The sequence below is a fragment of the Salmo salar genome, chromosome ssa20, assembly GCF_905237065.1.
Source record: "Salmo salar chromosome ssa20, Ssal_v3.1, whole genome shotgun sequence".
In the NCBI taxonomy this organism is placed as follows: Eukaryota; Metazoa; Chordata; class Actinopteri; order Salmoniformes; family Salmonidae; genus Salmo; species Salmo salar.
The window spans coordinates 2,470,264-2,488,216 of NC_059461.1; the positions used below are offsets into that span (position 1 = coordinate 2,470,264).

Here is a 17,953-nt window from a genome sequence, read left to right on the forward strand (position 1 = left end):
ATCTTTTTTTGTCAGAAATTTCAGAACATACTTTGTAGTCAAAGTATGACATAGTTTATAGTTTTAATATAATGGCCTTTGTTTGTTATATTGAGGACATTATGCAGGCCCTGCTGTGAGGCAATTCACTGGTCTGGGGTACAGATGATGGTTACCCACATTTTCCATTGTTAACTGAAGCCCAGAGAGCCCCAGCGTTAGGTCATACTTGACCCGAACAGAGCAGCGTTGGCAATTCTTTCCGCTCGTACTTCTGCAGTGAGGGAATCCACACGGCTATGTACGTCATAGCCGCTTAAAGGTGGGAGAAACATGTTTATTGGAGAGCTAGCCTACAATTGATGCTGGGCTGGATTCGCCTCATGCTTGGTCAAGGCTGACATTGCCAGGATATAGGCCTAGTCTGCATCCCATGACGTTGCCAGGATATAGGCCTAGTCTGCATCCCATGACGTTACCAGGATATAGGCCTAGTCTGCATCCCATGACGTTACCAGGATATAGGCCTAGTCTGCATCCCAAATGGCCAAAATTAGTGCACTCTGTAGAGAATAGGGTACCATTGGGAGACAGGCATAGTTTGTCTCCTGCCTGGCATGATAATGTGTTAGAATGCCTTTCAAGTTCCACTGCTATGTAACACCGTTCTATCATCCAAGGTTTGCAGCAGCTAGAATATCTCACTCATTCAGAACCAAGAATTCCACAACTACAATTTGTTTCTATTCCTGTCAGTAGAATTGGAGACTAGACGTTCTTTGTAGCAGCGCAATTCTACAAATTGATTGGAATTTAGATAGAACTATTGGCAAGCTTTGTTTTGAGGGTTTGTGGCAGCCGGTCTGACTATTGGAATCTTCAAACACTGTTGAACTCCACTGCAGTGCAAGCTTGGCATCTGTCAGGTTACACATGTCCTGGCATAGCCCACACTGGTCTCTATCTTCAAGCTGTCAGTGTCATTTCAATTGTGGACCACACCAAAGCATAAACAGTCTTCTTACAGCACTGGTTTCCAGTTAAATAAGCAACACACTGAGAATTGGTCTCCTCAATTTGTACTTACAGTAGGCTTGTTCGATAAAGACGTATTTCTCTAGCTGTGTAAAGTAGTCTTGGTAGTAGTCTTGTGGTTCATTTCCACCATCAGGCTTAGCTCCGGTGTTTGGCCCCAAAATTTTGGCTTTTGTGTTTTCAACTTCAAGGTCTGGACAAAAACAAATTGGTAGTTAAAGACTTAGTAGGGTAGTTAAAGTGTCCAAATAGAAACAATTGTTTTATGACCATCAGGATTTATATACAGTATCCACCATTAAGTTCCTACTGTATGTTAACAAAACCATAGTTCCTACTGTATGTTAACAAAACCATAGATCCTACTATATGTTAACAAAACCATAGATCCTACTGTATGTTAAACCTCTTACATCTAGACGTTCCGCTAGCGGAACACCTGCTCCAATATCCAATGATGGGCGTGGCGCGAAATACAAACTCCTCGAAAATCCGAAAACTTCCTTTTTTCAAACATATGACTATTTTACACCATTTTAAAGACAAGACTCTCTTTTATCTAACCACACTTTCCGATTTCAAAAAGGCTTTACAGCGAAAGCAAAACATTAGATTATGTCAGCAGAGTACCCAGCCAGAAATAATCAGACACCCATTTTTCAAGCTAGCATATAATGTCACAAAAAACAAAACCACAGCTAAATGCAGCACTAACCTTTGATGATCTTCATCAGATGACACTCCTAGGACATTATGTTATACAATACATGCATGTTTTGTTCAATCAAGTTCATATTTATATCAAAAACCAGCTTTTTACATTAGCATGTGACGTTCAGAACTAGCATTCCCACCGAACACTTCCGGTGAATTTACTAAATTACTCACGATAAACGTTCACAAAAAACATAACAATTATTTTAAGAATTATAGATACAGAACTCATTTATGCAATCGTGGTGTCCGATTTTAAAATAGCTTTTCGGTGAAAGCACATTTTGCAATATTCTGAGTAGATAGCCCGGCCATCATGGCTAGCTATTTTGACACCCACCAAGTTTGGTACTCACCAAACTCAGATTTACTATAAGAAAAATTGGATTACCTTTGCTGTTCTTCTTCAGAATGCACTCCCAGGACTTCTACTTCATCACCCAATGTTGTTTTGGTTCCAAATAATCCATAGTTATATCCAAATAGCGGCGTTTTGTTGTGCGTTCAAGACACTATCCGAAGGGTAAAGAAGGGTGACGTTGTCGTTGTTTTCGTTCAAAGACTGAAAATGTAAACATGGAGTCGTCTCGTGCACTCGCGCGCCAGTCTCATTGTTCTCAGATCGACCACTTACCAAATGCGCTACTGTTTTTCAGCCAGAGACAGCAGAGTCATCATTCAACGTTCTGACGCCTTCTGAGAGCCTATGGGTGCATTAGAAAGTGTCACGTTACAGCAGAGATCCCCTGTTTTGGATAGAGATGGCACAGAAGGCCAAGAAATGGTCAGACAGGGTACTTCCTGTAAAGAATCTTCTCAGGTTTTGGCCTGCCATTTGAGTTCTGTTATACTCACAGACACCATTCAAACAGTTTTAGAAACTTTGGAGTGTTTTCTATCCAAAGCTAATAAATATATGCATATTCTAGTTTCTGGGCAGGAGTAATAACCAGATTAAATCGGGAATGTTTTTTTATCTGGGCGTGAAAATACTGCCCCCTATCCATAACAAGTTAAAACCTGTTGGGGATACCCCTTCCCGTTCGGATCCCGTTAACGGGATTGCTTGACAAGATACAACGCGCGAAATTCAAAACAGAATAAATCGAATAATAAAAATTTCTCAAACAATCAACTATCTTACACACTTTGAAAGATAAACATCTCCTTAATCTAACCACGTTGTCCGATTTCAAAAAGGCTTTACGGCGAAAGCATAAAGTTAGATTATGTTAGGACAGTACATTGAAAATAGCTGTGTGTAATGTTTTGTCAATGCAAAGACAGGCGTCACCAAAAGCAGAAAACCAGCTAAAATGATGCACTAACCTTTGACAATCTTCATCAGATGACACTCCTAGGACATTATGTTAGACAATACATGCATTTTTTTGTTCTATCAAGTTCATATTTATATCCAAAAATAGCATTTTACAGTGGCGGTGAAATTCAGAAAATATTTCCCTCAAATGCTGCCAGTGAATCAGCTCTACAATTTACAAAATTACTATTCGAAAACATTGGTAAATTATAATATTGTCATTCAAAGAATTATAGATTAACATCTCGTGAATGCAACCGCATTGCCAGATTTCAAAATAACTTTACTGGGAAATCACACTTTGCAATAAACGAGGTGCTATGCTAAGAAAAATAGGCTAGGCGAAACATGTTAGCGTCATCTTGGAACCATCTAAAATCAAATATACTATTGTAAATATTCACTTACCTTTGATTATCTTCATCAGAAGGCACTTCCAGGCATCCCAGGTCCACAACAAATGTAGTTTTGTTCGAAAAAGTTAATAATTTATGTCCCAATAGCTCCTTCTTGTTAGCGCGTTCTGTAGGCTACTCAAAATGTACTGAAGCCCGCAGGACTTGTCACCACGAAAGAGCAAAAAAATATATTTACGTTCGTTCAAACATGTCAAACGTTGTATAGCAGAAGTCTTTAGGGCCTTTTTCAATCAGAACTTCAATAATATTCAAGGTGGACGATTGCATTGTCTTATAAAACGTTTCGGAAAGAAAGGATCCCCACACGCATGCGCGTCATAGTAGACATGGCCATCCGCCTATGACCAACTTTCCAGGCCTCTCGTTCGGTCAGTTTTTACAGGAGAACACTCAAACCACTTTGTAAATATTGTTGACATCTAGTGGAAGCCTTGGGAAGTGAAAAATGAATCCTAACTCACTGTGTGTTTCAATGGCAAAGGTTTGAAATGATTCCACACATCAGATTTCCACTTCCTGTTAGGATTTGTCTCAGGGTTTTGACTGCCATATGAGTTCTGTTATACTCACAGACACCATTCAAACCGTTTTAGAAACTTTAGAGTGTTCTCTATCCAAATCTACTAATGATATGCATATTCTCGTTTCTGGGCAAGAGTAGTAAACAGTTTAAATCGGGTACATTTTTTATCCGGCCGTGCAAATACTGCCCCCTATCCCCAACAGGTTTTAACAAAACCATAGATCCTACTATATGTTAACAAAACCATAGATCCTACTATATGTTAACAAAACCATAGATCCTACTATATGTTAACAAAACCGTAGTTCCTGCTGTATGTTAACAAAACCATAGATCCTACTATATGTTAACAAAACCATAGATCCTACTGTATGTTAACAAAACCATAGATCCTACTATATGTTAACAAAACCATATATCCTACTGTATGTTAACAAAACCATAGATCCTACTATATGTTAACAAAACCATAGATCCTACTGTATGTTAACAAAACCATAGATCCTACTGTATGTTAACAAAACCATAGATCTTACTCTTAAGTTAACAAAACATAGTTCCTACTGTATTTTAACAAAACCATAGATCCTACTATATGTTAACAAACCATAGATCCTACTATATGTTAACAAACCATAGTTCCTACTGTATGTTAACAAACCGTATTTCCTACTGTATGTTATTTACAAAACATAGTTCCTACTGTACAGTGCCTTGCAAAAGTGTTCATCCCCTTTGGTGTTTTTCCTATTTTGTTGTAATAGACATACACAAAATAGTCCAAATTGCTGAAGTGAAATTAAAAAAATTACTTATTTAAAAAAATTCTAAAAAATAAAAACGGAAAAAGTACATATGTATTCATTTGCATATGTATTCATCACGCATATGTATTCACCCCCTTTGCTATGAAGCCCCTAAATAAGATCTGGTGCAACCAATTACCTTCTGAAGTCACATAATTAGTTAAATAATGTCCACCTGGGTGCAATCTAAGTGTCACATGATCTCAGTATATATACACCTGTTCTGAAAGGCCCCAGAGTCTGCAACACCACTAAGCAAGGGGCACCACCAAGCAAGCGGCATCATGAAGACCAAGGAGCTCTCCAAACAGGTCAGGGACAAATTTGTGAAGAAGTACAGATCAGGGTTGGGTTATAAAAAAATAGCAGAAACTTAGAACATCCCACGGAGCACCATTAAATCCATTATTAAAAAATGGAAAGAATATGGCACCACAACAAACCTGCCAAGAGAGGGCCGCCCACCAAAACTCACGGACCAGGCAAGGAGGGCATTAACCAGAGAGGCAACAAAGAGACCAGAGATAACCCCGAAGGAGCTGCAAAGCTCCAAAGTGGAGATTGGAGTATCTGTCCATAGGACCACTTTAAGCCGTACACTCCACAGAGCTGGGCTTTACGGAAGAGTGGCCAGAAAAAATCCATTGCTTAAAGAAAAAAATGAGCAAACACGTTTGGTCTTCGCCAAAAGGCATGTGGGAGACTCCCCAAACATATGGAAGAAGGTACTCTGGTCAGATGAGACTAAAATGTAGCTTTTTGGCCATCAAGGAAAATGCTATGTCTGGTGCAAACCCAACACTTCTCATCACCCCGAGAACACCATCCCCACAGTGAAGCATGGTGGTGGCAGCATCATGCTGTAGGGATGTTTTTCATCGGCACAGACTGGGAAACTGGTCAGAATTGAAGGAATGATGGATGGTGCTAAATACAGGGAAATTCTTGAGGGAAACCTGGTTCAGTCTTCCAGAGATTTGAGACTGGGACAGAGGTTCATCTTCCATCAGGACAATGACCCTAAGGATACTGCTAAAGTGGAATGGCCTAGTCAAAGCCCAGACCTCTATCCAATTGAGAATCTGTGGTATGACTTAAAGATTGCTGTACACCAGCGGAACCCATCCAACTTGAAGGAGCTGGAGCAGTTTTTCCTTGAAGAATCGTCAAAAATCCCAGTGGCTAGATGTGCCAAGCTTATAGAGACATACCCTAAGAGACTTATAGCTGTAATTGCTGCAAAAGGTGTCTCTACAAAGTATTGACTTTGGGGGGGTGAATAGTTGTGCACACTCAAGTTTTCCGTTTTTTTGTCTTATTTCTTGTTTGTTTCACACAAAAAATATTTTGCATCTTCAAAGTGGTAGGCATGTTGTGTAAATCCAATGATACAAACCCCCCAAAAATCTATTTTAATTCCAGGCAACAAAATATCAAGCCACAGTATGTTAACAAACTGTAGATCCTAGTTTATGTTAAAAAACATAGTTCCTACTGTATGTTAACGAACTGTAGTTCCTACTATATGTTAACAAAACCGTAGTTCCTACTGCATGTTAACAAACCGCAGTTCGTACTGTACGTTAACAAAACCTTAGTTCCTACTGTATGTTAACAAAACCATAGATCCTACTATATGTTAACAAAACGTAGTTCCTACTGTATGTTAACAAAACGTAGTTCCTACTGTATGTTCCTACGTAGTTCTCAAGATGTTTTTCATTTACTCTTTCCTGTCTTGTCATTGTGTTTTATGAGCCTGGTGGAAAAGTAGAAATGAGATTAAAACCTAACATTTCCAAACCTAACTAAGGGTCTGCTCTCTGCTTGGGTTTGCAGACTCTGACCCCTCATTAGCAATGACCTTTGATAGCTGAGCTAATCCATGTGTGTAATTGGTTTAAAGCTAGCTGATGCCCGTAATTAACAAGAGTGGCTGTGTTTGGAACCGACCAACGCAGGCCCCGGTCCACAGTCCAGGCCGCCCTGCCAGCACAATGACTCACACTTCCACATCCAAGCACTGGAGTGGTTTTGGAATTGGAATAATATTGGTTTCAGTGGGAGTGAGCCGTAGCTGGCTTAACAATACGCTCTAAACCACACTGCCAACATTTAAACCCAAGACCTAACAAAGGAGGTTCGCTAGCGCTGATCCAAGTTGAAACTAAGCTGTGTTGAATGTAACAGGCTATGCTTGGAGAATGGCAGGGAAAAGAACGAAGCCTTGTTTCGAATATACAGCTCCTGAAAATGACTTTGGATCCAGCCGAGTATAACCGTGCTGGGTGGATTGATAGGTGTTTTACTGCCAGTGTAATGAGGGCAGTTAGCTCAGCTAGTGATGACATGCCACTATGTGGATTGTATGTTACATTTCCAACTCTCAAACTCTTTCAAGTGCCAACTCTTCCATGGAACTGTATCTCATTCAAGTTCTGTTCTCACACGTGGCTTCATTCAATCAATTCAATCCACTTCCTGTACACAGTCTGTTAGTGCTCTTACTCACTTCCTGCTTTATTGACATATTTTTTTCCCCCTTCTAGGGACTTCAAGGACCTCCTGGGAAGCCAGGGACGCCGGGGAAGAGGGGGCCTCGGGTGAGTTTCTCCTGGTTGTGTTCCTGTTCCTCTTGGAGTACACTAAAACAGTGATTCTTAACCAGGGGGCCCCTGGAAAGAAAGAGCTTTCTTTTTTTAAGGGTTTCAGTGGACCTCAAAAAACCCTGGCACTAAAACCAATAACAAGCTTCATAAAAACCCTCCCATCCCTCCTGTTCTTCCTATCCAGAGTCACATCCATCGTCCATCCTTTACGTTATGCTCTGGGGAGCCAGCTGTCCCTTGTCTGGTCCATTGTACTGTCTATATTCCAAAACCAATACATTAAAGGGAGACTTTAGGATTTTGGCAACATTTTTATGTCCAGTATGAAGGAAGTTAGAGTTAGTTTCACGATCCAATGCCAACTAGCATTAGCGCAATGACTAGAAGTCTATGGTATCTTCTATAGCGCAATGACTGGAAGTCTATTGTTTTTGCTAGCATGCTAGCAGATACCATGGACTTCCAGTCATTGCGCTAACGCTAGTAAGCAATTGCGCTAGCTCTAGTTAGCAACTTCCTTCAAACTGCACACAGAGACATAAAAATGGTATCCATGAGTTCATCTGACTCTGGTGATGTAGATAAATCGCCTCATTGCCAAAATCCCATAGTATCCCTTTAAGATAACACCATTAGTAGTGTCTTAATACAGAGGGGTTTATAGAGAATTATGATAAAGCTCTCAATAACATCTCTGGATTATGGAGCATTATTCACCCTAGGTTCAGTTTCCTTTGGCTCTGACCACACTGTGTTTGTCTGCTGCCAAGGTACGCCTCTAAAGCTGGAAAGCAAACAGCAGTAAGACTATGATAGTCAGTGGAGCCGAAGGCAAATTTGTGAGTGAAGCCTACATTCATTAAGGGAAACACACACGGTCTTCATTGTATGGGCTATATACAGGAGCAATTCAGGTGTTAAAGAATGAATATGTAATGTATATTTAGAAACAACTCTGGATTAGTTAGATTAAGTAGCATACTATTGGGTATTTATATACCTCTAGTGCTTGTGGAATAGGCACCGGCTGGAATGTGGTTTTAACCAATCAGCATTCAGGATTAGACCCACCTGTTGTATAATTTCACTTGGCCTCTATATTAGGCTACTTCTATTTGTATGAATGCTTCCAGTGTATTAGTGCTCTAAATTAAATCGTTCACCATTGCCATGCTTCTCCACTCGCGGCTCCATACTCAGTCAGTGTCTCTGGCCTTAGTAAAATGAGCAGCACTTTATATGAGTTAGAATATGCTCATGTTGTGAATAATAGAACAAAACAAAGACATGTTATGTTTCTCTGAATATTTATGTTGTTGTTGTGTTTAAACTCCCTGTGGCCTCTCTTAGGGCCATGGTTTGGTCTGTAGAGCAGCTGGAACAACCTTTGAACATAGGACCTATGTAATCCATGTCATTTTAAAATGGATGTTTATTAGACTTTACTCAGTAGGAAGCAAGCCTGAATCCCTCCACCGAGATATCTAAGGATTTATCAATGGATCAGGAGTGGCTTTTTTAGATTAGAGCATCAGAACATATTGTTTCTTTCCCACGATGATAATGGAATCCTCTCTTCCATTTTTCAGCTTTTCAGGGATTTTCAGCATTACTGTTTTACAAAAACAGATATGTTCCTAATGAATGTCAAGATAATACATATGTGTGAAGGATTGAGTGCAGGAAGTCAGCAAGAAACAGACAACTGGTCAGTTTACTGTCTGTTCAGCGATCCTGTGCAGACTGAGTTCTCTAGGTAGTGTGTGTGACTGTACGTGTGTTTGCGTAGGTATGTGCGCATGTGTGTGTTTGCCTGCATACGTGTGTGTGTTTCAGCTACCAGCCGTAGTCTATGAGACTGTGCTACATTCTGGAGGCTGAGGCTGGAGGCTGAGGCTGGAGGCCGGGGGCTGGAGGCCAGGGGCTGGTCTGGGTCCTCAGAGGGGTAGGCTGTGGGAACCCAATCTCTTTAACTGAAGAAAGAGAGCTTTGTCCCCGTCTTATTAAAGGCATTTAAGAGCCAGACTGGAGCTCACTACCAGCTCCCACCAGTACACTACCTTCAAGCCGTTCATTCATGATCAAGAGCCTGAGACCCGGATTGCCAGACAACGCACTCCAATTCATTGTGGACTGAATGATTCCTGAGTGACTTGGTGGTGCAGTATCTTGTACTGTATTGGGTTAATCTTAACGCCTCGATCACACCGACAGCGTCATTGCATTTTGGTACACCACAAGTACATTCATTTCCAATGGAACGCTGTGTTTGCCTTGCAGCATTGCGCTGCAGAGGCAGTTGCAGTGCGTTCTGTGTGGTGCGTATGTTCGATTTATCAAACGTATGCATCAAATTGTATGCATAGACGGCTTGACAGAAATGGTAGCAGAAGGTGAATGTTGAACTTTTGATGCTGCACACCATTTTACACTATGATGCTGTAGGTGTTATCTAGGCATCAATAGGAGACTAAGTGAAAATGGATCTTAAGTGGAAGTTAGAATATGCCCCCAAGACTGTATGATGTCTAAAAGAAGTGGTTGAGCTGCTGCCTGCCTGTCAGCTGGATATGGATAGCTCTGCTCTCTGGGTCGTGGCTCAGCAAACATCAACACATGGGGGAACATTTTCATTCTTCTAATATTGACAAAGACATGAGAAACTGTTTAAACAGTGCAATGACAGTATACTAAACACAGCTTATTTTCTGTGACCTTCATGAACCTTTACAAATGACCTTGGTGGCTCTGGATGGTGAATACTGATTTAATGAAACCTGTTTACAGGGGACTGACGCAATAGTGAAACCTAACCTTTAGAAGCCATTGAACTCATTTGACCTGTCACCTTTGACACAGATATGTGAGGTGTAATCGTGAGTCGTCTAGACGTATAGCCATCCCCCATTCATAATTACAGCTCAGATACTGCAGTAAAGGGTTGGTGACGGTCGGTGCTGTGCGAACGTGAGCTACCTCACTAACGCTAACAGCCCGCTTCTCTTGACAGAGAGGTGTCATGTCTGACTGTGGGCAGCCTGTCTCAACTCAACTCTTCCTTCACCTCTTCCTCTTCAGACACGTGAGATCCTCACACCAGCGTTCCTCAGCTCAGTCGTCAAGCCTGCGGGCGGCTAGCCGGCTAGCACTCAAAGAAAGCCGTGCCTGCCTGAGGAAGATATCACCCAGCCCTGCAGGGAGGCATGGTGCCTGGTGCCTGAGCCGCCGTCAAAGGAGCCTTTGTGTTGTGGGGAACTGACCCTCAGCACAGTGTAGGCAGCAGGGAAGGTGTGAAGGTGCTGTAGTGTGCAGTTCAGTAGATAGCAGTGCAGTATACTCTTAGAAAAAAATATTTTTCGGCTGTCCCCGTAGGAGAAACCTTTTAGGTTGCAGGTAGAATTATTTTGGGTTCCATGTAGAACCCTCTGTGGAAAGGGTAGTGGCACTGAGGAGGAAATCAAGATGAATGTTCTTGGTTGAATGTGCCAGGGTCCAAATAAGGACTCTGCTGTTTTCCAAGGGGAGCTGCCTGTCACTGGTTCTGACAGAAGGCTGATGCAGGTCGATTATAGTGCCATTCAGCACTGCACTGACATTTCCATTCACTGTTTTGGGTATTTTTTATCTGACCTGGGTTCAAATACGGTACATATATATTTGAGTATCTGGTATTTAAAATACTTTTTTTGTCAACTGGAGTATTTTTGAATGCACAGCCCAAAACAAGTATTTTTATTTGAGTATTTGAATGCTTATTTGTGTAAAAAACAAATAGTCTGCAAATTGTATTTCTAATACTCAAATATACTGACTCAAATACAGTCCCATGAATTTATCCCAGGTGTTTGAAAATAGTATTTGAAATACGTATTTGAAAATACTGTCAAATACTTTCCAAGTGTATTTCCAAATACACTATATATACAAATGTGGACACCCCACATTTTGTGGATTCGGCTATTTCAACTACACCTGTTGTTGACAGGTGTATACAATCTAGCAGACCCTGTAGCTCAGTTGGTAGAGCATGGTGTTTGCAACACCAGGGTTGTGGGTTCGATTCCCGCGGGGGGCCAGCACAGAAAAAAAAAAGTATGAAATGTATGCATTCACTACTGTAAGTTGCTCTGGATAAGAGCGTGTGCTAAATGACTAAAATGTAAATGTAGCACACAGCCATGTAATCTCCATACACAAACATTAGCAGTAGAATGGCCTCAGTGACTTTCAACGACCGCAATATTAAGTTAACTGTATTTAACAGTTTCATTATGTTACTTCCTTGATGTCATTTCATGTGATATACATACAGAATGTACATACTCACCCATTTGCTTTCTACATACTCGTGTCGTAGAGCACATTAAAGCTCTGAGAAGTCTGTTATCTGACTTCAAGTCATCTGGATCCAAGCGTCATGTCTCTCTCTGGTCCGTTTAACCTCAGAGTGTGTTAGAATGTCTGTTCTGGATTAATGGGCTGTAAAGACAGTAGCACGTGTCACCCCTGTAAAAGTTGTTGGCCCACATCATAAACCTGGTCCCAGCTCTCCCCCTGTGACACAGCTGCCCCTTCATCCACAGGCAGGCCCAGACCCTAGGCCCAGACCCCAGACCCATGCCTGGGTCTCAGGGGGAGAGAGAGCCATGTGTGTGTGTGTGTGGGTGTGTGCATGTGTGTGTTTTACGAATGAGCTATTGTGTGTCAGGCTTGAGCTTATGTGAGTGTGTGTGCACATACACACCTTGGGCAAATTTCTTTCCTTGTGTACAAGCCAAAGGCCTCTTTTTACAGGGATCAGTGGGGATACTATCAGGGCTCAGGGGAGAAGAGAGGGTTACTCCTCCCATGTCAGGCCACACACTGAAAGGCTGAAGGATAAACTGAGTAATGCTCCTCCTGTCTCCATAGGGGAATATCTCTCTACCTTCCCATCACCTGCTCCATGTCACTTCACATATCATGCCTTCATTGAATATGATGTGTAAGCTAATATCTTAATCTCTCCATGTGCCTCCTGTTTATCTCTTCTTTCTCTCCACCATTTTCTCTCTCCAGAGGTCTTCTCTCCCTTTCTGTCTTCTCTCTCTCCCTCTCTGTCCTCTCTCTCTCTCTCTCTCTCTCTCTTGCTCTCTCTGTCTTCTTTCTCTCTCTGTCTTCTCTCTCTCACTCTCTGTCCTCTCTCTCTCTCTTGCTCTCTCTGTCTTCTCATTCTCTTTCTCCCTCTCTCTCTCTCTCTCTCTCTCTCTCTCTCTCTCTCTGTCTGTCTTCTCTCTGTCTTCGCTCTCTATCCTCTCACTCTCTGTCTTCTCTCTCTCTGTCGTCTCTTTTTTCTCTCTACCATTTTCTCTCTGTCTCTCTCTCTATCTCTCTCTCTCTCTCACTCTCTCTCTCTGTCTTCTCTCTCTCTCTACTCTCTCTCTCTATTCTCTCTCTCTCTCTCTGTCTCTCTCTCCCCTCTCTATATTTCTTTCCCGTCTTTGTATTAAGAGATAATGATTTCCATATGTTGTAATATCCAGCTAATGCAAATGCAATGAGATGCACTGAATGGTTGAATAGAGAGGGAGGAAATCTGTAGATGAGCTTCTGGTAAGTGTCTCCATATGTCCACTGAGCTGTGTGTGGTGTGCTGGGACTGGGGCTGAGGGGGCAGGGTAGTATGTGGGGGGTAGTGAAAGCTGCTGACTTCTATACAGGCTGGTAATAAAGCAACTTCTCTACAGGCTGATAATAACGCAACTTCTCTACAAGCTGATAATAAAGTGCACATACATTAAATAACAGAGACTGAGACAGGCAGGGTTACTAAACCATCTCTCCTCTCTCTCCTCTGTCTGCCCCTCTCTCTCCTTTGCCTCTCATCTCTCTCTCCTGTCTCTCCTCTATCTTTCCCCGGTGTCTCTCTCCTCTCTCTCCTCTGTCTCCCCTTTCTCTCTCCTCTCTCTTCTCTCACTTTCCGCTGTCTCCCCTCTCTCTCTCCTCTGTCTCCCCTCTCTCTTTCCTCTGTCCTTCTCTCAATTTCCTTTGTCTTCCCTCTCTCTTTCCTCTCTCTCTCATCTCTCTCTCCTGTCTCCCCTCTCTCTTCTGTCTCCCCTCTCCCTCTGCTCTCTCTCTCCTCTCTCTCTTCTGTCTCCCCTGTCTCTCTCTTCTCTCACGTTCCCCTGTCTCCCCTCTATCTCTCCCCTCTCTCTCTCCCCTGTCTCTCATCCCTCTCTCTCCTCTGTCTCCCCTCTCTCTTTCCTCTGTCTCCCCTCTGTCTCCCCTCTCTCTCTCCTCTCTCTCTCCTCTGGATGTGATTGTAAATAATTACCCCTCTCTCTTCTCTCCTCCACAATGGAACACTAGGGAGTCAAGAGGGTTTTGGTGTTCAGGAATGCTTTTAGTTCATTTTCTTTTCATGTACGACGGGGGAAACAAACACATTTAAGTCATAACTTAAACTGTCATTATCCCTGTCACCAGAGGTGTTTGTGATGGACATTACCCCAGCACGTCCAACGTTGTCTCTCCGCAAAATAATTCAATATTGATTTGAATCAAATTTTATCAGGCTTCTCAGAAGACACCTTCACAATACTATTTTCCAAAGGGTTCTATCAGCCCCAACTCCCTGTTCTGTTGAATGGGGCCCATTTGGAATATATGTTCTGTTGAATGGGGCCCACTTGGAATGTATGTTCTGTTGAATGGGGCCCACTTGGAATGTATGTTCTGTTGAATGGGGCCCACTTGGAATGTATGTTCCGTTTCCCCAAGAGGACTTATCCTTTACCATTAATTACCAGTGGATGTATGTCAGGTTGCTATTTAGTTGGTACCCCGCTAAAACATTTGGCATACCTGGTCCAATAGGATTCTACATGTACCAACAGTTTTTAGTATAACTCCTATAAGAGAGACAGAATATCCAGTATAGAAATGATTGACTGGCCTTACCTTCACTCTGCTCTGTGGGCCCCTGGGATGAGGATGGAATAGTGAGGAAAACCACATCCATATTTAATAACTCAGACAGGCGGGCAGGCAGGGAAACAAACATGCAGGCAGGCAGGCAGGCAGGCAGACAGACAGACAGACAGACAGACAGACAGACAGACAGACAGACAGACAGACAGACAGACAGACAGACAGACAGACAGACAGACATTTGGTCTGCAGAGCACCTACACAACCTTGACCAGTTGCATAGCCAGACGTTAGAGAGTGGAAAGTCTACTGGCAGTAAGATTACTCAAACAGTGATGGATATAGAAGTATCTCCTACTCCCTCACGAAAACCACAAAGTGGTTGAAGCATATACATGAGCCACTACATGAACACACTGTCACACTCCCTTCATACTGAAACACATGTACATGTAGATCAACCTGTTTTTCTCCTCAATCTTCATTCATCTCCACATTGTGTCTTCCTGTTTTTGTAGGGTCCTCCTGGTCCCCATGGAAACCCAGGTCGCCCTGGACCCCCTGGACTCAAGGTATGTATTCAGTAGATCAATTATGACCCATAGGTGTTTTGGGGGCCACATGGGGCCAAATTAGAGGGCCAATATAGAGACAGGTATTGGTGATAGTGTATGTGCTGTATATAGTGGTAACATTAATTACATGTAGATCCTGTGATTTCATATGAAACTCTATGGCTGTCATGTCCTCTTTGAACTGTGCCTGTGTCAGTACTCATAAAGACAGAGTGAAAGCACAGTGGTTAATCCATAGCTGTGTTCGAATACTCATACTAACTGCACTAACACCACCACTAACCGGCAGATAGGCTAGTGGTTAAGAGTGTTGGGCCAGTAACCGGCAGATAGGCTAGTGGTTAAGAGTGTTGGGCCAGTAACCGGCAGATAGGCTAGTGGTTAAGAGTGTTGGGCCAGTAACCGGCAGATAGGCTAGTGGTTAACAGTGTTGGGCCACTAACCGGCAGATAGGCTAGTGGTTAAGAGTGTTGGGCCAGTAACCGAAAGGTCGCTGGTTTGAATCCCCCAGCTGACTAGGTGAAAACTCTGTTGATGTGCCCTTGAGCGAGACACTTAACCCTAATTGCTGCTGTTAGGTGCTCTGGATAAGAGTGTCTGCTAAATGACCCCAAAAAATTATATGACTGCACTTACACAGAGATGAAAAACAGGTGGTTTATTTTCTGGTTGTAAATTTTAAGAAGAACAATTAAATACCTTTTTTTTTTACTTGCAACTGGGTGTCTAAAGTAAGTGCAATTCTAAAAGTTTCCACTGAAAAAAAAGTCAGTTGGACAATGAAATGAATAGAGTGTTCACAAGTGTAGATGTTGGCACCAGTTACAACCTCCTTTCCCTAGCCCTGTCCAGGAGAGGCTGGTCTGGAGGACGTTTAAAGACCATGGTTGTGTCCCAAATGCCACCCTATTCCCTATAGCGTACAACTTTTGACCAGGGCCCATAGGGGAATAGGGTGCTGTTTGGGATGCACACACATTTCATGCCAAGTTGGGGCTTATGTGAAAATGTAGACTTAAATGGTGCGATGGAGGCAATAATGGAGAAGCGTATATTTTTTTACCATCAGTAACCTAGTAGAATAATTGTATTATTTTGTGACCGTTTATGTCTTTTCACAGTTTTAGCACCAACAGTGATTGTTGACTAGAGTACCTGCTGAAATTGGCCTGGTGCATTCAGGTGGAGACTCTTTCATCGTAGGAAAACAGGACAAAGTCATAAACTGCAGGAGGGCATTCATAAAAGTTACCCATAATGCAGGGTTTGTTCAGAAGCTCAGTGTGTGTAAAATGATTTCCCTTTGATCCAATTCCTTTGAACAAACACATATGTTACTACTGGTTGCAAATATTTCTTTGTTAGTCCTTGAATGGCCCAATTAACATGTAGAGGGCCAGGTTGATTTCCTTTTCCACCTGGCCAGTAAAAACCATGGGCCCTAGTTATATTTAAAGGGCCCTGAGTTTTTCTGGGTCAGATCAAGTGGTCAGTGAAAAACTCCTGATCCTATGTATGAGTGAGGTTTAGGATTATATGCGTTCAATGTCTTTATGGTACAGTATTTAAGATTATAACGTAATTACTTCCCAGTACCCTAGACTACAGCAGTAGTCAGACAGCATCCCACTACTTCCTGAAAAGGACAAGGAATGTGCCTGGTCACTCATATTAATGGACTCTGTCTTGTGTAAATACAACTGTTGTGTGTGAACCCATTTACTCCCTCACACTACAGGCCGGCATGTAAACTGTAATTCTCCACCTTTGTGTGATTAAACAGCATAACTTTGCAGAGAATGTGTAAATGCACCATTACATCAAGCAATTGTGTGTGTATCGGATCACTACTGTTAACTAACAGTGGGTACTGTATTCCTACATGTAAATTCCGGTGCTTGAGCTCTGCCAGAGAACATGTAAATACACACACACACACACACACACACACACACACACACACACACACACACACACACACACACACACACACACACACACACACACACACACACACACACAGACAATTTCACACGCATCATATGCTGCTTCTAATCTGCTCTTTATTGTTACACTTAGAAAAAAGTTATTCGGCTGTCCCAATAGGGTAACCCTTTTTGGTTCCAGGTAGAACCCTTTTGGGTTCCGTATAACACTCTCTGTGGAAAAGGAACCAACCAACAGGGTTTTACCTGGGTCCCAAAGGGTTCTACCTGGAACCAAAAAGGGTTCTTTGAGTGTACTCTTATTATTATCTATGCTGATGCCTAGTCACTTTACCCTGCCTTTATGTACATATATACCTCAAATATATCATATCCCTGCACATTGATCTGGTACTGCTACTCCCTGTATTTAGCTCCACATTGATCTGGTACTGGTACTCCCTGTATATAGCTCCACATTGATCTGGTACTAGTACTCCCTGTATATAGCTCCACATTGATCTGGTACTGGTACTCCCTGTATATAGCTCCACATTGATCTGGTACTAGTACTCCCTGTATATAGCTCCACATTGATCTGGTACTGGTACTCCCTGTATATAGCTCCACATTGATCTGGTACTGGTACTCCCTGTATATAGCTCCACATTGATCTGGTACTGGTACTCCCTGTATATAGCTCCACATTGATCTGGTACTAGTGCTCCCTGTATATAGCTCCACATTGATCTGGTACTGGTACTCCCTGTATATAGCTCCACATTGATCTGGTACTGGTGCTCCCTGTATATAGCTCCACATTGATCTGGTACTGGTACTCCCTGTATATAGCTCCACATTGATCTGGTACTGGTACTCCCTGTATATAGCTCCACATTGATCTGGTACTAGTGCTCCCTGTATATAGCTCCACATTGATCTGGTACTAGTGCTCCCTGTATATAGCTCCGCATTGATCTGGTACTGGTACTCCCTGTACAGTGGGGGGAAAAAGTATTTGATCCCCTGCTGATTTTGTACGTTTGCCCACTGATAAAGAAAGGATCAGTCTATAATTTTAATGGTAAGTTTATTTGAACAGAATAACAACAAAAAAATCCAGAAAAACGCATGTCAA

The 17,953-nt window shown here is 42.3% G+C and overlaps 1 protein-coding gene across 1 annotated transcript in view; it reads left to right on the plus strand.

Moving 5' to 3' along the window:
• Window positions 1-17,953, plus strand: part of LOC106579812 (collagen alpha-1(XXVII) chain B) — a 101,782-nt gene that overhangs the window by 15,338 nt on the left and 68,491 nt on the right. The window contains exons 4-5 of the mRNA XM_014160011.2: window positions 7,347-7,400; window positions 14,834-14,887. Coding sequence (XP_014015486.2) covers window positions 7,347-7,400; window positions 14,834-14,887 — 108 coding nt within the window. The remainder of the gene's footprint in view (window positions 1-7,346; window positions 7,401-14,833; window positions 14,888-17,953) is intronic.